At 35.0% G+C, this 22,155-nt stretch overlaps 1 protein-coding gene across 2 annotated transcripts in view; it reads right to left on the bottom strand.

The window, feature by feature from the left end:
- Positions 1 to 21,880, bottom strand: part of LOC149557445 (Cation efflux family protein) — a 150,386-nt gene extending 128,506 nt beyond the window's left edge. Inside the window, exon 1 of one of the 2 annotated variants that reach the window (XM_089832094.1) lies at positions 21,040 to 21,880. In XM_089832094.1, the coding sequence (XP_089688220.1) occupies positions 21,040 to 21,484 (445 nt within the window). In that variant the 5' untranslated portion in view covers positions 21,485 to 21,880. The remainder of the gene's footprint in view (positions 1 to 21,039) is intronic. The other variant, XM_089832095.1, reaches the window with a different exon arrangement.
- Between the last annotated feature and the right edge of the window lie 275 nt (positions 21,881 to 22,155).

Genomic DNA, 22,155 nt, shown 5'->3' with positions numbered 1-22,155 from the left:
CAAAGGAGCCCTCACAGGTTGATGAGGATGCAGATACTTCTGATGCAAGATTGGTTAGTATTCCTCTCGCAGCTATTACCCTTGAAGAGGTTGAGAGTTCAGAGGATGAGTTTGTTGAGCCTGAGCCTGAGCCTCGGCTTGACATGGATGAGTAAAGGCATCTAGGCAGCCTCTACCACATTTTGGCAACCCTTGGGCCTTTAGTACTTGACATTTTCAATTTTAATTTTATAGTTTGTACTTGAGACTAGGCTAGTTGAAGTTTGAAACATTGATAATTGAACGTTGCGATCATATCATGGTTTTGAGTTAAGCTACTTGATGTAATTAAGTTTATGATGCCATTGAATCATTGATGAGATAATGATACTCATACTTTGGCTAAATTGATTATAGATATCTATGACTTTTGAATTTGAATCTTCAATCTTTGATTATTTAATTTATTTGATATAATTTAGAACGTAGAACTTAGATCCCTTTTTATTGTTCATTGTTCAATGTTCAATGCAATGTAAAATTAAACTAGCAATAGCAGTCTTGATGAACTTATACTTCATATTTATGTCTTATATTGTTATACATCTTTTCATAATTACCATTTTAAAGTATCATATGTATAGTATATTACTATATACTATATACCCCCTGTCCCCCACTCCCGTTCCCCGGCCATCCCCAAATTGAGGCCCCTTTGTTCCCCCCGTCCCCTAGTCCCCACATCCCCAAGGCCAGTGTAACTATGTACACAAGGGAAAATTTATACGATAAGGGGGAAAATGCAAATATTTTCTTAAGTGGTTATAGTGACGTCAAATTTGAAAAATTGTGGCTTTCCATTTGGTATGAATTGGATTCGGGAATTAAATTTTGAGTGTTACAAGAAGCAGCTGACAAAAAACACATTCCGATTATAACCATTGTCATAACTGCAGGTTGAAGTCCATAAATATTTGGAGATTAAGGAATATTCCCTGCTGTCACATTCTAGGAAACTGTCAAGCAAGACTGAACCAAGTCAGAGACATTGCAGTTATCTGGACGTAGCCGGTTGCAAACTGGAGCTGAAGCACCAACAGTTGGAATACATCAGATCTGCATGCATTTTTCTTTTTGGCATTTTATTGTGGGTGTCCCAATTCAATTATATAATCTGAATTGTCGTGGAAATTATTTTGGTCAGCCAAAGGTCTAAGTTTAACATGCCAGTCATACTTTGCCGCATATACTATTATATAGATTGGAAAGGTTAGGGGGAAAATATCATATTGAGTGATTAATATTTGGTTGTGTAAAGTTTTATTGGAAATTTTGAGGGCAAGTTATTTGGTGTCATATGTTGTGCCTACACGTTATTGGGAGTATATTCTAAAGGCTGAATATATTTCTTGCACACCGATTTGTTTTTTTGTGCTTGCCATTACTGCTGGAGCCATGCCTTCCAGATAAGAAGGCTGCTGGAATATTTCAGGTTATAATTGGACTAGTATTTGGCATGCTTGTGGCCTCATTAATGCATATCATTCAATATGAAGATAATTGTCAGTTACAACCATCATTTAAGTCCCTTGCAGAATTACAGAAGCATTAAAATTTCACCTCTGAATGTTAATGCTATCCAGCACAGTTGGCGTGGAGGGTGAGCTTTGTGCACATGACTGTGAATGTTTTAGGAGGGGCTGAGGCCTATTGTTAGTGATTCCCATATTGGCCGCTAGTTGTTTAGACAATGATGGAAAAATAGTCCAGTATCTCTGGAATAGAAGATTGCAGCAGAAACTCAAGTTCATTATCAGAGTTGACAGATTTACAGTCTGTAATTGCATTATTGGCAACTTGATTTGACAACATTTCTGAGTGGTTAAAGTGAATACAAATGGAAGTATTGTGACCACATTTCACAGTTTCAAAAACAATCACAGAATATCAACAGCTCAAGGGTTGGGACATTAAATTATCTATCAATCATCTTTTAATTTCTTTACACCTGTAGACCAGACAAAGCTGCCATTTCAATGGTGGGAGAAAAAAAGTCCTGCTATACGTAAATTTAGGTAGCCATGACTGAAAATCAATAAGAAAAATTGTGTACCTGGAAGTGTGTATGGGGGGAGGTGATTTATGAGGACTCTCCCATTTTATTGAAATCTGATTTATCAGGCTTTGTACTTGCTAAAATTCAGTACAGGAGTATTCAATGAGGGAAAATTTGGCAAACAATATGTCAAGACAGAAAACAAACATGTTTAGACAGTTATCAAAATCTATTGTTAAGGACAAGGAACAAATCCTTGAGGAAACACTCTATAACATAGAAAAGAAACTTACAGATTTGCTTCAATCAAAGTATGAATTTATTTATAGTTTGGGAGCAATAGAGAGTCATTTATCCACAATAGAACAGCTAGGATATAAGAGTAAACAAGTGAACATACTTCGTATAAAAGGGAGAGATAAAATGTGTAGTACAGGCAATAATGTTGTTAACCTCATTGTGTCATCTAAATCCAAACCGAAACTTGAGCCTAAACCTTAAATTAACTTTAATCTTAAGCAAACTACTAAGGCACCTAATGGTCCTTATATTTTTGCAAAGATTAATGGTAACTTTCCCAAGAAGGTTATTGAGCCTACTTGCATGGTGAATGTTATAACTTGGAAACATCTTTTCATAAGACAATTTTATCAAAACTCCTATTATAAGTTTGACATGATGATTAGGAGTTTTAATGGTTTAACTTGACTTACCCATGGTTTTATCACCCTTCTCGTTGAAGTTGGCAAGTGCTTAGATGTCACCTTTGTTGTTATCCCAATTTCCAATTAATTCCATGTAAGATTAAGAATTATCCAGCTTATGTCTATGAAAGCTATTGCTTCTCCTAACTATAAGTGCTTGAAATGTCCCCATAATGGAGAAATTATCACGATCAATCATAGTATATATTAGCCTTTAGTGAACCATTAAAAACTTTGATCTTAACTTCTTTTCGCCCTAGACACCTCCACTATTACAGCCTCACCAAGACATTTTCTTCCTGTTATATAAAATGATCCAGCATAAAATGATATCCCAATTGAACAACCCTAATCCTTGTCTCAAACCTGGACTCCTCCCCACACCTTATGTTCCTCCTCTTTATGCTTCAACTCCACCTACTATATTATACAAACGTCCCACATCCTCAACCTTTTATTCCTCTTGAAGAAGAAAAAGAGCACATGTTGATTGATCCTAAACCACCCCAAATGTCAAGCAAAACCAAAGAGATTGCAATACTAATGATTAACACTGTAGATGTCATACTAAGGGTCATGAGCTTTCTTTCCAAACCATTTCCTCCCCTAAGATGCCTTCTAATGCTTTAATCCCCTTTGGTCAAACTCTGACCAGACCAAGGGAGGAAGAAAATCTTAACTAAATTGTCTAAGCATGATATTTGTTCAAATTGTGTTAAGGAACCTATTGTGATTAATTTGGATGATAAGGATACTACTCTTAAAGATGATAACAATGTTAATAAGGCAAATGGTATTGATTCCAATGATTTTGATAACATGAATGAGGTTATTGAAATCAATCATGAGCTTTCTTCAAGATTTTCTAGACCATTAAATTCTTGCCCCTTGTGAAAAGCAAAATGACTCATCATGAGAGCATGATCTTTGTTTGGAATTTACAATAGCTCCATCTGGTGTGCTTGATATTGTTTCTTTCACATGTTGTCCTCACTCCCTAAATAATGTTTAGCAAGATGGGTTAGCGATTGATACATTGAGTATCTCATCTTGTGCAATGAACTCTCCTTTGGGTTTGCTTATTCCCAATGTGCTTCACATGTGATGTGTTGTTTGTTATTGTTTTTTTTGTAGCTCTTTTTCGATGACCCTTGTTGCTCTATAGGTGCAAAGTGATAAAGGGATCAAACTTGTTGTGACATTCTTCTATTTGTATCTCAATTCTTTTGTAAGCTTATATAGATGAATGTCGTACATGTGTTATTGTTGTAAATGTGTCTTTTATTGTCTATTTGAAAACAATGCAAATCAGTGAAAACCACCTATCTTTTTGGTCTCGCCATGTTGACCCTAAAAAACTTTGATTCATTTGTCTAATGCGCTCTTCTTCAATTATGTTTGTAGTTCCACTTCCTTTGGGGATGAAGTCAATTCATTATGATTATTCTTGATAAACATGAGTTATCATATGCATATTGACCCCAAAGTTAGTAAATACCTTATGTGCTCTATTTCCCTTGATTTTGTTCTTGCTCGAGGGCATATCATAGTGGAAAAGTACTGTCTTTTGGATGCTTGTATAGTACCTTACATCTACTGTATACACAACGGTTCAACAAGGGTGCATGCACTCCGCTTTTTGTTACACATTATAAACCACACCACAAATCAAATCCTACAAACAATTTTTTCAGGTTAAATACCAAGTTGTGCCTTTTGCTTTCCAATCTTCTCTTGGTGAATTTCCTTTGATACAATTCTTACCTTGGTTACCCTTTGCACCATTCTCTCGGTAGATCTTGGAAACAGTGCTTTCCTTGGTTATCCTTTGTATTGTTTGTTTTCGGTAGATTACCTTTGATACAATGCTTTATCCCTTGAGATGAGTTGGCTAGCATAACAAGACTTACTAGACAATTCAATTCTCCTTTCCACAATATACGCATGACTCATAGTAAGTTTAGCTTACAAGGCTAGTATGGTCATATCTTTTCACTCTCTTTTTGTGTGATTGTTTCTTTTTTCTTGGCATTAGATTGATAAGGACATTTGTTACTTGGGAGCTTGGTGTTTCCTTGTCTCTTTTACCTTGATAGAAGTTATTTCCTATACTGTGGTCTACTTTAGTAAGATTATAAACTAGGTTCACACCTTACTAAATGTAGTGTCATAAATTGTATCCCTGTGCAATTTCTTGTTCAATTAGGTTCTATTTTAATGTTCTTAGCCTTTCATGCCCAATATACTTGATCCAAGCTGATTCTACATGAAATTTTGACTTCCTTTTTCCAAATGGGACCTGAAATTTAGATTTTAAGCTACATTGAGTGGTCGGGGGCACCTAGGATGCCTCGTTCCTTAGATCAAGCCAACTAAGACGCCTTGTGCCCCAATGATTGGGCACAAATTTAAACCGCCTAAACATTGTTTTAGCCAAGATTTTAGTCTCGCAATGGCTTTCATCAAGTTTTACTTGCTAAAATGTTGTGAGATATATAAAATCAAGCTACTCTCCCTCAAATATTTGACACCAACATTCAATCTATCTAGATCTCAACTACAATTTCGCATTTGCAAATTCTAAGGCAAGAGATCAAGCATGAAGGCATTGAAGACTACAAGTATTTGCAAATCTAAGCATCTTGTGAAGACATCCATGATCTTCCCATCACAAAGTCAATATTAAGTCAACTTCAAACATTGTCATGAGCTCAAGACGGTTTATGGAGGAATATAAACTTTATTTTTTGGATCTGGCCTTTGATATGCTTTAGCATGCTTTTAATTTCCACTTATTTCCAATTCAAGTTTAATTCCTAAACTAGGATTTGACTTAGACAAACTCCTTTCACACAACATTTTCTCTATCTTTTGTTGAAGTATTGGTAACAGTGAGACAAATTATTTATACCTGTGTTTATCAACATAAATTTTTCTCAAAGTATATCTTTAGTGATGGATTGTGATCATTTTTCTTTTAGTTCCAGCACTTGCTATGATGCTTTTCTACTTTCTTGATTCCCTATTTTGCAGTCTCAGGAGTTGTTTCTATTGTGCTAAGATGTTATTGTTTCTATCAAAAGTGATATGGCATTCTTCAATTATCATCGTCGTCCAGCTAAGAGACGTGAATGTATTCCCTATCATTGTTGTGGCATTCTTTTATGAACCTGTTTCCTTTGTTCTATCATTCATATTACTCACATTATCGTATTTGTTGGAATGGCAACAAGGTATCATGTTTAAGTTGTCTCAACATCATGGAAGATGTTTGTGTGTTTGTCTTGGGACCATTCGAGGAAAGCACAATAACGAAATGCATTGAAGAGTCTTTATATTGTTCAAAACGATTGTCCCTTGACATTCCATGGAAGTCTATTTTGTTATCATGATGTAATATGGCAATGGGTCTTCTTTACGATTTGCAGTGGCTCCTTATTATAGCTAATGAGTCTTGTCAGGAGTTTTTTATATACTCCTTGTTCTTTGTACATGGAGTTGACCGTGTCTCGTTTCTAAGGTTAGAGGATATATGTCTCTTAGGGGGTTTTGTTTAAACAGCTTTTAGCAGAGATTTTTGAGTCCACAGAATTCACAAGCACCGTTGTGTGTGTGTAGAAGACTTTTGTGTTGTAAAAGACATATATCATTTGTATCAAGTGTTTTGCATACTGTAATATTATGATATATATGGTTGGAAGATACTAGACTTATAAGTCAGTATCTGTGAGACACTAGGAGACTTTTGTTTGATCTTTGTATATGTCTAATTGATTGGTTGTTGAGTATCAACAATCAGAAGATTGTGATCTATATATTTGTTTTAGCAGCCAATAAAGGATCATGATTTTGTGGGCTAAGTTTTTCACCCTCAAGTGAAGCATTTTCCCAGGATAAGTTTTGTGTTCTCACTTGTTTTATGTTTTTACTCTCAGTTCATTGTATTCTTATGTATTCTAGTTCAAAATTCAGCCTGGTATTAGAGGCGGTCTAAGAAAACAATCTAGAACCAGGACTCATAAGCTTCTATTATTCTTCACTCCACTTTCAGTTTTTGGTTTCAACTTCCTACAAATGGTGAATGGACTTTTTGTGGAAGACAGGTTGGATGGAGCATCCAATTTCACTTCATGGAAATCCAAAGTCCTAATTGTACTGAAAAGAATGATCTACTCAAATACATGAAGTCTGATGTAACTGAACTGTCTGAAGTAATTGAGAAAGCTCAATGGAGAAAGAACATCATCATGGCAAGAAAGACACTATTTGATTCTGTTAAGGATTATTTGGTATCGGTTATATCAAAGTTGAATTCAGCCAAAGCAATGTTTGATAGTCTTCAAAGTTTGTATGAACTCAACAACCCTAGCAAAGCCCTAGCTTTAAGACGACATCTCCTACATATCAAGATGGCTAAAGGAGAAATTGTTGTATCTTTACTTATGAAGATTATAGAATTGAAGGATCAGTTAAATGCTATCGAAGAATTAATTGAGGACAAAGACCTGGTTATGTTGGTCATGAATGGCCTTCCTCACTATTGGATCTTTCATTCAGGGGATTAGTGGAAGAGATGAACTTCCCAAGTTTGATCGTTTGAGAGCTGATTGCATTCAAGAGGAATGCAGATTGGAGGTGAAAGGAAATGGGTGGAATTCTTGGCATAAATTAGATTATGTTATTGCTGCTCATGCATCTAGAAAGAAAGGAAGTGAATAGAGAAAAGGAAATTTTAAGAGACATAGAGAAAAGGATTCTGATTCAGTTGCTGGATCAAAGAAGAAGAAGGATCTCTCCAACATTCAATGTCTCAGATGTGACAAGTATGGTCACTTTGTCAAAGATTGACCTCATAAAGAATCTGGTGACATTTCAATAGGAATCTTTTTCTAAAGTATTACTTCTTTGAATTTAGTTTAACATTTCTGATCAAAAGAAGGTCTGAAATTAAAGGTGTCAACTTTTTGTCATTGTTGAATCTGCTTTTGTTTTCATAAGGAATTGATAGAGATCATGAATGATCTCAGTCAAGTTCAGGTATTCTGAAGTGATGAGTAAGCTAGTTGTTTGTATGTTGGGTACTCAAGACTATTTTAAGGGAAAGCTATATTATTTTTGTGGAGTTTGCATAAATATCTATGCAACTGAAGAAGATTGAAAGAAATTCTGAGTTGTTTCTGGTTTGATTTGGGATGGGCTCATTTCAAAGCTTTGTTTGGAGATTTGATCTTATTTTGCTGAGAGTTTCATATTGTTGTTCAATCTTCTGTTGTCTTCTATTTTGACTTACTATTTGAATGAGTTTTGAGGGCATCGTGTGAAGCTTAGAGACTTGGTTTCCCTGTTTGAGTGCACAGGTTGCTACAACAGTTTCTAGAATTTAGTTGCACACCTTTTTGTGTTCTTTGGAGGTGATTGGACAAGTCTTAGCATGAGATCCTTATTTCTAGACCCAAGGACAAGCTAATGTCTATAAAGAGATAAGTATTTCATATACTTGTACAATCTTAATGTATCTTTTATATAGTTCCTACTTTAGAATAGTAATTCGTGTATTCCTTTTAGCATCAGTCTGTTTATTTCTCTTCAAGGTAGTTTGATTCTATGAGTTGTTATTAATATCGCTTGGTTGTAGGATCAGATCGAGAAGCATAAGGGTGTTAAGTAAATTGGATATTTTGAAGGGTTGTGAGTTTGCTTTGGCTCGTAGTTGTGCAAATATTAAGATGAGAAGAATTCGGTGTATTGGTGGATTCTAAATACTTCAATCTGATTTATAAATTCTAATATCCTAGCTATATCAGCCCAGTTTGCTAGGGAACATTCATGGTGGTAGATTTGGGTAGCATTTTGTATTCTCATGTTATGAAACACCCATATTGGTATTTTCTGAGTTATTTCAGCAGTAAGAGATGGCAACTTCAAATTTGAAGGTGTCAAAGATGAGTCACTTGTAAGAAAATCATGTAGGCTATAGAAATGTACAAATTTGCAGCCATGGAACTGAGTTAATGGCACATAACTTTATAGAAGAGGAAGAACCTTTACAGATTGTCTTTGTAATCTGTTTTCTTATAAGAGAAGGTAATGACATTCAGAGAATAATAAATTCTGAGAGCACAAGGCATGAGTTAAGAACTTAAGAGTATTAAGGTTCACTTCTAGAGAATCTTTTTGCAACCTTTGAGGCAGTAGGGATCAAGAAGGAGTTACGTGAAAATTTGAATGTGTCAACTAAGTAGGTTGTACGTCGTAGAGAACAGAATTGTTCAGTAAATTTCAATTTGAAATCCGTAGCTCTGCAAACTTTCAGCATAGAGTGATCTGGGATGACGTGAAGTTTGAGGTGAAAGCCCTTGTTCCACCCTCTGGGAGCAGTCATGGTGGATAACAAGACTTAGCTTTTGAGTTTCTTTCCCCCTTTGGGAGTAGCCATGGTGAACGTCATGCTGAGATGACAATGTCACGGTCTTGTTATTAACAGTTTTTGGGTGCAGTCTCTTATGTTTGTGATGTTAAGAGATGCCAAGACATACGAATGATCTCTCTCTTGCTAAGAGAGAGTGTTGAAGTTCTGTTAGTAGCGAGACAAATTATTCGTACCTGTGTTTATCAGCATAATTTTTTCAGCAGTAATGAACTGTGATCATTTTTCTTTTGGTTTGAGCACTTGCTATGATGCTCTTCTACATTCTTGATTCCCTGTTTTGCATTCTCAGGAGCTGTTTCTATTCTGCTAAAATGTTATAACTTATTGTTTCTATCAAAAGTGATATGGCACTCTTCGGTTATTGTCACTGTCCAGATAAGAGACATGGATGTATTATTTATCATTGTTGTGGCATTCTTTATGAACCCTTTGTTCTATCATTCATAATATTCATATCATTGTATTTTCTGGAATGGCTACTTGGCATCATGTTTGAGTTGTCTTAGCATCATGGAAGACATCTGCATGCCTATGTCTTGTGACCATTCAAGGAAAGCACATTACCAAGAACGTGTTGAAGAGGATTAATATTGTTTGAAACAGTTGTCCCTTCACATCCGCGAAGTCTATTTTGTCATCGTGGTGTTACATGGAAACGGATCTTCTTTATGATTTGTGGTGGCTCCTTATTATAGCTGACATGTCTTATCAGGAGTTTTTGAAAGACTCAGTTCTTTGTACGTGGAGTTGCTTGTGTCTCGTTTCTATGGGAAGAGTATACATCTCTTATATTTGTTTAAACAGATTTTAGCAGATACTTTCAGGTCTAAGGAACTCAAAAGTACTGTTGTATGTGCATGTTGAAGACTCCTGCGTTGTAAAAGACATCTATCATTTGTATCAAGCATTTTGCATACAGTGATATTATGCTGTATATGGTTGAAAGATAATAGACTTATAAGTCATTATCACTGAAGTCGGTATCTGTGAGATACTAGGAGAATTTTGATTATCTCTGTATAACTCTATTTGATTGATTGTAGAGTATCAACCATCAAAAGATTGTGATCTGTATATTTGTTTTAGCAGTCAATAAAGGATCAAGATTTTGTGGGCTGGGTTTTCCACCCTCAGGTGGAGGGTTTTCCCAGGATAAGTTCTGTGTTCTCTGTTGTTTTGTGTTTTTAGTTTCAGTTCATTGCATTCTTATGTATTCTGGTTCAAAATTCAACAATTTTCGTGTGCCGGTACAAGTAGCAGACATGTGGAAAAAGCTACAGAAGGATCAAGAGAAGAGCTACAGTCTACAAGTTGATTTATCAGAAACTTGAAGGACCCAGTAATATTCCTGTAATTTCAACCTCAAATTTAAATCACAAGTCAGTTGCAATCTGCTAGTTCCAAATCCTCTCCAGAATCTGTTAATCTATTTTCAGTCTTCCTGTAGACACAAAAAACCCTCAATTCTCTCCATTTGCCCCCAAAGTTTACATTCTTCCATCCACAATTGCATTCAACGGCAGCCTTCAATTTACAGCGAAGGATCATTGCATCTACCTAGCGATTCATTCTCTCTTGAGGCCTGGTGGATTATCTTCTTTCCAATGTAAGAGGAGATAGGACTAAGCTTCCTAGTTTGTTTGTGCATCCTAGCGAACCTTGTTTCCCACATTTCAGTTACAGTACATTAAGGGATACATTCATCAACCATGCCAAAACAGGAATAGTGGGCTCCAAATATTAAATTCCAGGCTAATTTGTTGAGCCGTGCATGTTTTGACACTGATAGTCTATGTTGCTTCTCTGGAATTTAAGCAAGTATAACTCTTTGAAAGAATCGCTAAGGCATCAAAATAGATATCATAGTTTCATTACTAAAAAGATGAATAACTTGAGGGGTTGGTCAATCTTTCAATTGCCTCCTACCTATAAAGGGGATAGAAACATGAAAGATGACATCGTGTAGAGTAGATGTCACTTTCCCTTGCCACTATGTTCACAATAATCAACGTGCATGGAGAGACAAACAAGGAGAAATTGAGCCTGTGTTTTAACACACTTGGAAACGCTTTCAAGATTGGAATATAGGATCACCAATGTCATGTTAGCAATGGAGAAGATACTAGGAGATGATTATATTGATCACATTACCAAGGTCTATCAGTTTCTTTCACAAAGGTGATTTTGAAATTCAGGGTGACGTGAAATGGAATTGGATATTTGACTTACACTAAAATCAGTCCAACTTCCAAAGGTCATGGTATGCAAGGTCAACTTCAAACAAATTTTTTTGTCAATAAAAAATCAGTTTGGATGTAGTTGTGTCTTACTTGAGGCAAGTGCACATCTTCAAAAGCTTCAACGGTTCCAACATCCTTAGCAGTGCACAAAGCTGAAGCTTGTCTTCTACCGTAATTTCTATGTCTTGAGGCATAAATGTTTGTCAAATGAACATGTCACATCAATATATTGTATTGAGGCTTGTTTGCTCCCTTGTTTTTTGTAATGTCTCCTGCTAGGACTTCAGTTAAAAATTTCTCTATTGCGTTATTTGCAGACTTATTTCATTTCATGTCTTCCATATTTCTCCATGATTATCCCATGATATCTGTTATCGGTATATAATGTTCCTTATATACTTTGTTGGAAGAAAACATGTATTTTTTCCTTAATTTTTATTATTATTTATTAATGTTAATATTATGTTATTAATAATACATGTAAATATATACTTTAATTTATATTTTTTGATTAAAAATTTTGAAATAATAATATTTTATTATTTTAAAAAAATATTTAACTACCATTTAATCCTTCTTCATTCATTAATATTGTTATTATTATAATGTAATATATTGTTGGATATTATATTATAATATATGTTTTAATTGTATGAATACTATTTTAGCAGGGATATCACAGTCCTCCCCTTCAAACTATGTAATGGACACCCAGGAATGCCCAAAAGCTGAACCAAGGCTGAAATTATATTAATGCTGCAATCAATTACAAAGAGATGTATTCCAAAGCCCAAACCCTAAGGGAATGACGTCTAGAATGTTACAACAAAGAATGAACGTCCTCTATTGCCAAAAGAAGGAGTGTGATTCACACATCCAAGCTCTTATCAAATGCAAGTCATAACCATCCCATAATCAGCAATGAAACTTTCAGCCCTATTTATCCTTTTATTCATCCTTCTGGAAGGAACTAAAACATTAATTGATTGCAAGAGCTAGAAGCTTCCTCCTTCCAATAATTAATGCATACCCTAGAAATTCCTCCTTGGCAATAATTAATTAAATCACGAGAGGCTTCCGTCCTTCCAATAATTAATACATACCCTAGAAGCTACTCCCTTGTAATTAATAATGAAATTAATTAAATACAAAGTCACCTTTTAATTTTTAATTGAATGACTTTATAAGAAATTAATTTAATTTTTTCTTATCCTCCACTTAGACTTTGGAGAATGTGAAGGCCAAAAGATGGGATCATTACAAATCCGCCCTCCTTGAAATTGCTTGTCCTCAAGCAATTAAGTAACATAATAAACTCCAACCTCCACCCGGATCCCAATTGAAGTAATATGTGATATCCATATGGACATTAAACAAGCTACAAATGAACATCATTAAGACCAACTACATGTCCTGCAAGTTAGCTCCCAAAACTTGTGCTGATGAAGTATAAGTCTGGATGTCACCAGAAGGCAGCTCCATAGAAGATCTATGAAACCTCTTCCTCCCAACTGCTGCAACACAAAACTGAATCTTTGTAGATGGTGAAAACTGAGCCCAACTCCACTCAGGTGAATGATCAACATCAGCCTCAAACATCAGATTGTCATAAGACAATGTTGCATCCATGTTGAACATAGTACTATCCCAAGAGTGAACATTAACACTTTGTTGATCGATAGTATAATATGACTCTGTCACTATATTGCTCACCTCATTAGCAATAACAAGTGTACTATCATCAGAGCACACATCTACAACCACATGCATACTGCCAAACTCCTCATTGGATGGTTCAACTGACATAGAAGTGGCTGCTGATATGATAGTATCCTTGCATTCTTCTAATCCCAAATCGATGGACTCCATATCACCAACATCATAGCTCAGTGGCTCTATATGTGTCTCGATCCCCCCTGAGGAAACAACTTCTTTCTGCACTAGAGCAACATACAGATTGTCAATATTGATGCCCATCTGTCTAGCCATAAGCTGCAACATCATATCCATTTGTCTATCCATTCGCCTGTTATGCTCCTATTCCATCCACTGCCCCTCCTGTAATGTATTTAGTGTCCTGAACATTACACTTTCTTGATCTGGACTAGTATACATTTTGTCAAACTCTTTTACATTTATCTCGCAGTTCCAAATTCCCTATAAGAACTCCACAGGATGGCAGGACTAATAGCTCTGATACCACTATAATGGACACCTAGGAATGCCCAAAAGCTGAACCAAGGCTGAAATTATATTAATGCTGTGAATGCTGCAATCAATTACAAAGAGATGTATTCCAAAGCCCAAACCCTAAGGGAATGACGTCTAGAATGTTACAACAGAGAATGAACGTCCTCTATTGCCAAAAGAAGGAGTGTGATTCACACATCCAAGCTCTTATCAAATGCAAGTCATAACCATCCCATAATCAGCAATGAAACTTTCAGCCATATTTATCCTTTTCTTCATCCTTCTGGAAGGAACTAAAACAGTAATTAATTGCAAGAGCTAGAAGCTTCCTCCTTCCAATAATTAATGCATACCCTAGAAATTCCTCCCTAGCAATAATTAATTAAATCACGAGAGGCTTCCGTCCTTCCAATAATTAATACATACCCTAGAAGCTACTCCCTTGTAATTAATAATTAAATTAATTAAATACAAAGTCACCTTTTAATTTTTAATTGAATGACTTTATAAGAAATTAATTTAATTTCTTCTTATCCTCCACTTAGACTTTGGAGAACGTGAAGGCCAAAAGATGGGATCATTACAAACTATGCTTGTCCTCAAGCAAAAAGATATATTCATAACTTTTCTTGAAGAGCATTTAACTGAGTGCAAGAATACATAACGAATTCGTGGAGTGTAAATGAAAACACAAAGCGTATATGAAGTAGACACATGAATGCATGAAAACATGAAGTAGACACATGAAAACACAAAGCAGACACGATGTAGACACATAATACATGCATTCTTGATTAATGCCTTATAGTTCGCTAGAGGCAAGAAGATGATTTACAAAATTTATTTCTTCGATAGAATCCTACGACAAGTGGTCATTAGTACACGTGTCGATATAAGTTTTAAAGAAAATGTGAGTCCTGATAAATTACTCCAAGTCTGTCCCATGCTAACTCCAAGAGGTGGCAGTGTTTATCCATCCAAATGAGGTGGCCTACTTAGCGGGAAGCTTGTTTTGCTCTTATTATCGCTTTTAGTTGAGAAAAATACTTAGGATGTAAGCACATTGCTTAGGCACCAAACTCAACGGTCTCCCTCAAGGTTTCTATGGATCCAATCCCTTTATCCCATCTTGAACAAGTCCTGAAGGCAACTTCTTCCCATTTGGGACAACTCCTCAAGGCATCTTACAAGGACATTGATACTCACCCCTCTCGAAATACCAATTGATTGGATTACTCTAGCCTCTCCCTGAATACATCTTTGTTCTTTCTCTCCTAAGGCTACCCTTATAGGTAAATAATAAACTATATGTGAATTAAAAGGGTCATGTTATTCTGATTATAGCTCTGGTCTAAACGGAATGCTAAGATGCAATAGGTCACTTTGACACCAAACTCACAGGCTTCCTCATAGTTTCTGTGGATCCAAGCCCTTAATCCCATCTTGGAATAACCTCAAGGCAACTTGATCCCATCTTGGTCAATCCTCAAGCATCTTACAGGGACATTGATCCCTACCCATCTGGGAATAACTGATTGGTTGGAATTACACAGGCCATTCCCCTATTGCATCCCTATTCTTTTCTTCTAGCTTAGAAATAATAGTTGGCTTCAGCATGTTAATTACAAAAAAAAAGATTTCAGTATTCCCCTTATCACATTGAAACAGACAGTATGATACATACTTACCTCAGAGATGCACAAATTTTAATAAAATATTATTTCTTTTGTGTTGGTTATGTGTTGTAAGCCTGACTGTATCGGACGTAGATTGCAGAACAATACCTTTTTATTTATACCCTCCCCGGGTATGGTGTGTAATGATGCTGGTTATATATGTCATTAAGGCTATATGTGTCGTACATACTTTGGTTCCTTTTAAAGTTTAAACCATTTTGACAAACACTGCCACTGTTCTCTATTTTCACTGACTTGCAAATATTTATTATTGAGAGTTTTATTTCTATTCACCGATTGCAAACCAGATCCCTGTACCTCTTATTAATGCCCTTGCATGGAGATGCCTTTTTCTTAACTGCAATTTTATCAAACACTTGCTCCTAAACAGCTCTGTTCTCTGTATTGGATTTATGGCAGTGGGTTGTTTGTAGTAATAGGAGTAGAGCTGCTTAGTATTTCCAATGGCATACACATTCAGAATCACTACGTACTGTTACAGACTTACAGCTATGTAAATTTGTACTGCAAAGTTTATAAAATTGAAACGAGGTTGCATCATAGATGTTCAATATCTGAAGGTTCTATGAAGCTTCTACCAATATCCAATGCTTTCAGTACCCTATGCAGAGATGAAATGCTGCACCATGATATTTTGAGAAGAAGTCTTTGACAAGCTGTAATTTTGGGGCTCTAAGACTTAAATCTGCCTGACAGGAGACCACGACTCATACCACAATACTACCAAGAGCTCAACCAATAGGTGGGCTTGATTATTTTAGTTTTTGATATTAATGTTCCTGCTATAGTCTGGCTATATCTAAATTTTATAACTTTAAATAGCTGAACCAAACCATTCAAATATCTTAAGACCATTTCTATGTTGATGCCTCTGTCGTTTTCACCTTCATAAATCCATTTCCCAATGTTCGTTCACCGGCTGTTATTTCACCAGCAGAGGCCAAAATTATAATACACTTACATCTGCGATTATGGGCTGATATTTGATTCACATTCCCTTGAGTAGATTTATTTCCTTGTCCTATAGTAAGTTTGCCCGATGGTATTATAATGTTTAAATTGAAACTTGCCGCAGATTTGTTTTTTCTTTAATTCTTCCAAACATTAAGTTTCCAGCCCCACATATAATTTCAACTCAAATCAATATGAAACTATGGCAAATTTTCCAATGGCCCACTATAAAATTAAAGTCTGAGGCAAACAAAAGCCTCACCAACAGTACAAATGAGCCATATGCAAAATCAACACCACATATACTGCAGAATTCTTTATAGAACCCAATAACTTTAGTGAGTAGCCCGTTAAACATATAAATATTAACCTCCAAACGCATTGTGTCACCCAGAATTATGAATATTTGCAGCCCACTTTATTGAATATTAATATTAGTAAAGATGAACTTATTAATTTTCAGAAATTGATTCAAATGTCAGAATTATTTCAAACACAGCCGGCCTGTCGTAAACAGTTCCTTCCGCACAGATAAAAACTATCTTGAAGCACATGGATGTATCAGCAGACATAAAAAAATTCCAAAATATTTTCTTTTTTTGGATAATAATAAATTTGAATGATTTTCTTTTACAAGTATATGTCTCTGATAAAACTTTTCTTATAAAAGCCTTTTGTAAATTTGACTCTCATAGAATTTCTCAGGTTGGCAGGAAAACCTGCTCTGATACCAATTGTAATGTCCCCTGCTAGGACTTTAGTTTAAAGTCTCTATTAAGTTATCTGCAGACTTATTTGATGTATTCCATATTTCTCCATGATTTTCCCATGATATCTCTTACCGGTATATAATTTTCCTTGTAGACTTTGTTATAAGAAAACATGCGTCTTTTCTTTATTTATTTTTATTACAATTTATTAATGTTAATATTATGTTATTAATAATATATGTAAATATATACTTTAATTTATATATTTTGATTATTATTAAAAATAATAATATTTTATTATTTTAAATAATATTTAATTATCATTTAATCCATCTTCATTCATTAATATTGTTATTATTATAATGTAATATATTGTTTGATATTATATTATAATATAAAGTTTTAATTATATAAATATTATTTTAGCGAGGATATCACATTTCTACAGAAGGAAATTCCAAGACATTGAACAAGGATTCTGAGCTTTGTCGGGATCAAGCTTTTCATAAAAGTGTTAAGTCTAAATGATTGAAGAGAAAGTTATGGTTGGTAGGGTCTATAGAGCAGATCTCTTATATCTTAAATATCTTTTGGAATAAAATACAGGAAGAAAATGCATACTTTTGTTACAATTTCTCCAAGATGTATACTCAACTATCTTTTGTTTCATCTCTGCAATTTTTTTGTGGTGTATGCTTTGTTTTGTACTTCTTTTCAAGTAAAAGATTAAAATGCTTTGAACAAAACATAAGAATTAAGTCATGTACTATGGATCTAGAAGAAGAATTGTCACAAATTTCATAATTAGGGGGTGCTTATGTAATGCATAAATATTTACTAGCCACCACTCAGTAATTAATTTGCTAGATAGATATCATTTGCATACAGTAAATTGACTCTGCAGCTTTAGGAAGGCACAGGTCCAAAAGGTTTTAAACTTTTTATGTCAATTGTTCAGACCATGCTTAAAATGATAAATCATTCTCATGTATCCCTGTTTCCTTTACAGGGTCACCTTAGAGGATGGCATAAAATTACACAGTTTGTTCGATGATGATAAGATACGACAGATTGCTGGTTTGATTGTCAAGATTCATAGCAGGAGGTTGGATCTGGAAAGGAATCAGGATTAATGCTTCTGATTTGTGGTCTCTTAGACCGATGGTCTCGTGGACGTCATTAAAATCCTTCATCATCATCATTTAAGCTATTCCTAAGCTATATGTTCTTAGAGGAAACAAAAAAAATTGTCCAGGAAATGAGCGAAACTGTGAATGTATTATATGTTTTCTTGGTCCATTGTCTGAGAATATTTACGCTATGTGATACCCGGCTTATTAATTGAAGAAATTAGATAATACTAATAAAGGACTTTCCCACTAGGTCTTGCAGAAGCTGAAGAGCAGAAAAAGGTAATTTTAAGCTCTCTGTTTGTTCGCAACTGATCTATAGCCATTCATATAGGATGTGGCTAAGCTTTGGGAAGTTTTAGGCAATCGGTTGAAAGGATCAACACCTACTTGACATAGTCAGCACAAGATGGGCTTGCAGGTACATGTTGAGCATAGTTACAGGTATAGGAAAGGAACTTTTGGATCACAGTACAAAAGTACATGAATATAAAGAGCATGTAATTCTCATGCAAAAATCCTTTGTTAAAATTAAAAGCAACTCTCATGGTCACCGATTCATGAACAAATATAAGGCTGCTTGTCTGGGCTGTACTCTACCGAGTAATAATTCTCCTTTCAATACATGCCTCCTAGACGTATATTGATTTCATTTTTTGTTCTCTTTCAAATTCTACTTCTGCGATCTGCACAATCTCAAAAAACAATGCTAATTCTTTGTTTGAATGATTAGTATGGTGTCTACTGTCATTTTGGGTATCAAGAAATTATATTTACTTCTTTTTCTGCTTTTGTTTATGTTTTTTGCAGCAGAAATCATCCAAAGAGGCATTTGAGATAAAAGCACTACCTGATCAGAGCCAATTAATGGTTCCTAGTTTTGTTTAAAAATTTGGCTTCAGCAATTATCCAGCTGAACCAAAAAGATTTAAAAACTTGGGACTCTGCAAAAACTCAGAGGAAAACTCAGAAATAACTTGGTAAATTTATTAAATATTAAAATATATATATTTTAGAATATGCTTTAAAAGAGAGTGTTAAATAAGCTCCATCGATCACAAAATGAATTTAAAATTTCAATTGTATATAAGCAAAAACAAAAGATATCTTAATGAGCACATAAACAAATAGCATCTTAAGGGTTGATAACTATGAGCACATAAATAACAAGCATATTGCAGAGTTACATTGGGGTTGAACATTGTATGACAACACTGGACATGTTAACAATGACCTAATAGTTAGTTGATGACTTGAATCCTCTAACAATCACGAAAAATTCATGTGGTAATGCTTGTGAAGAATAAGTCAGCATCTACAAGGATTTCCAGAAGAAAGGCTTCGGCATAACCCACTGTAATACAATTGATGGCTCAAAAGGTTTTAGAAAACTTATTAAATCTACGGACTTTGATAAAACAAAACAATCAGAGCGTTCTCAGAATAATGTTTGATAGTTTTCATCATCTATCAAGTTAATTATCAACTTGGTCTGTAGACTGGTTTATATGATTCCATGTTCCATAGTTCCAATGCTGGAAAACAAGCGAACAGACATGGTTCAAAAACAAGCTAGTATATATTTCTAGAAATGGGTAAATGATGTGATAAGAGAAGTAACTCAAAGAATAACACTACAAGGAATGCTTTAGAAAGGTCACAGCTAGAAACTTTCTGTCACTTCAGCAAACATATTTATTGGAAAAGAACCAAATCCATTATAATCAGCATAACTAAGGGGATCTAAAGAACTTCATGTGGCACCAAAAGAATATTCAGATTATTCCAAAACACAAAAAATAATTACAGAAAGCCTTCGTCTTTCTTCATTTTGTCCCAGACTCATTCCTGGATTTCAAAACATAGCATAACCATCACTGCAATCATGAACTACTGTTGACAAGAGGTAAAAAAGGACATTGACCTTTGAAGGAAGTAATAAGCAAAGCCAATTGGTTGGAAGTGGTAACAATGTTTATTTTCACTTAAATCACATTCGGTAATGATGTGTTTTTGCAGGAAAACTGACATAATTGTTTTGCTAAAAACCAAGGCCAAGTTATTACAGCAATATTAACAGGCGAAAACTTCAGTAAGTAATAAGCAAAGCCAATTGGTTGGAAGTGGTAACAATGTTTATTTTCACTTAAATCACATTCGGTAATGATGTGTTTTTGCAGGAAAACTGACATAATTGTTTTGCTAAAAACCAAGGCCAAGTTATTACAGCAATATTAACAGGCGAAAACTTCAGTAAGTAGAGGCGATTCCTGTGAATACTTGCCAAAATTGAAAACTCGGTTCGTACATGTATGCCTTCTGACCTATGACTCCTGTGTTGGGGAGGACTGTGTTCATGATCTGATACTTTGGTATCTAAAAGGTGGGGGAAATTTGTTACAGTAAAGGTTGATTACTTGATACAGATGGACTTCACAACCGGAGAATAGTAGCATCTAAGAATGAACTAGGCATATATCCTACCCTCTGGTGATAGTATCTTGCGGCGGAGCTATTCCTCTAAAACGTGTACTTCACAACTACTTGCTGTACTACTCGACAATGAGAACTAAATGCCTATAGTAAAAGGGGATTAGCTTCTTCCTTGGGTTAGCATGATCATCCTAAAAATTATTATCTCTTGGACTGCATTGTGAAATATTCATTATATTTGTCACGAACTTTTCACCATGATCATCCTATGGGGTTGTTAATTCTAGGACACTGCACCGCCAGCATTTCGTGACAGCAGTCAAATACGGTCTTCTTTTTTCACCATGCTCATCCGAATCGGTCATCAGTTCCTTGGCTGCATTGTATGTATTTCATGATAGCCATCATTTATGACATATAGAGCGCTTGCCAAAATATAAAAATCGGTCTTTTAGAGAGAGAGAAAGAGAGAGGGTACTTACATAAAGAGAATCGACATAAAAAAATCGATGTACTTACATCGAGAAGATAGTTCATTCGGCAGTTTATTGTCCGTTGGCTTGAATACAAGTGCCCAAACGGCTCTAGCTCTTGATACACCGTGCAAAGAATATTTGAAAGAACCAACAGAACCAACCCGATTTGAAGAAACGAATTTTCGATTCTTTTCATGTTTTCTTTGATCTTTATATTTCAGAATTGCATCTTCTTCGTTCTCGTAAGCCTCTGCCTGGCTGCCCCTCAAAGAATTTGCAATCCCAATGGGATTCGTCAAGGCTGAAAACCTTCTAAACCCTGAATCCTGCTTGTACAAATCTGATCGATTCAATAGCAAGAATGACGAAGATAATTGGTCAAATTGGTCCCTTATGAGATGCCTACGGATAAAAACCGTTCCCCATTCACGGCCTGATGAACAAATTTTTTGCATTAAGGCACGCCTACAGGAAACTCCTCCTCTCATAGGATTCAATTATATTATTCTCATGAAGCAAAATTTACTAGAATTAATATTAAAAGTAATAATGCTTCTTATTCTTTTTATACGTTTTCCCTATTAAGTCTGGCATGGTAAGACATGAATTGCAGACAAAACGGATCGAGGATTTGAATTAGGGTTTTAACTCAACGTTTCAAACCCTGCATAAAATATAATAGTTGGGGTTTATGTGTTCTTTTTATGAACATCTGATACGTTCACTGTCAGTTTCAGAGGTGTAATAAAAATAGTTGAATTTAACAAAATATGTAGAAAACTGCTTAATAGTCAAAATTGAAGTCTGTCTTGGCTGGTCATTGTTGCGAGAGGGATCTCGCCTTCATTTATTTCTTTTTTGAATTCAGAATTTCAATTCAAACGCAGTTTTAGGATAGTCAAAAAAATATTATCACTATTTAATAAGTAATTAAACATATAACATAAAATTCATTCTTTCGTAACATAATTGTCCATATTTTCTTATTACTTTCATTATAAAGCGTAAGGATTAATGTGTTGAGATTGATGTCCTCTTCTTATCTTGGAATGATGTCTTTTTATATTAAAGAAGACTCCTAAGATCCACCCACACTCTTAGCAACATAAACAAGTTTCAAAGTGGATTCAAATAAGAATTCTAAATTTTCTAAAAGATT

This window comes from Cupressus sempervirens, chromosome 5, assembly GCF_028749045.1.
Source record: "Cupressus sempervirens isolate cs-2001-9-10 chromosome 5, ASM2874904v1, whole genome shotgun sequence".
Taxonomy (NCBI): Eukaryota; Viridiplantae; Streptophyta; class Pinopsida; order Cupressales; family Cupressaceae; genus Cupressus; species Cupressus sempervirens.
The sequence above is the reverse complement of the archived record's forward strand: the minus strand, read 5'-3'. Positions and strand labels throughout refer to the sequence as shown.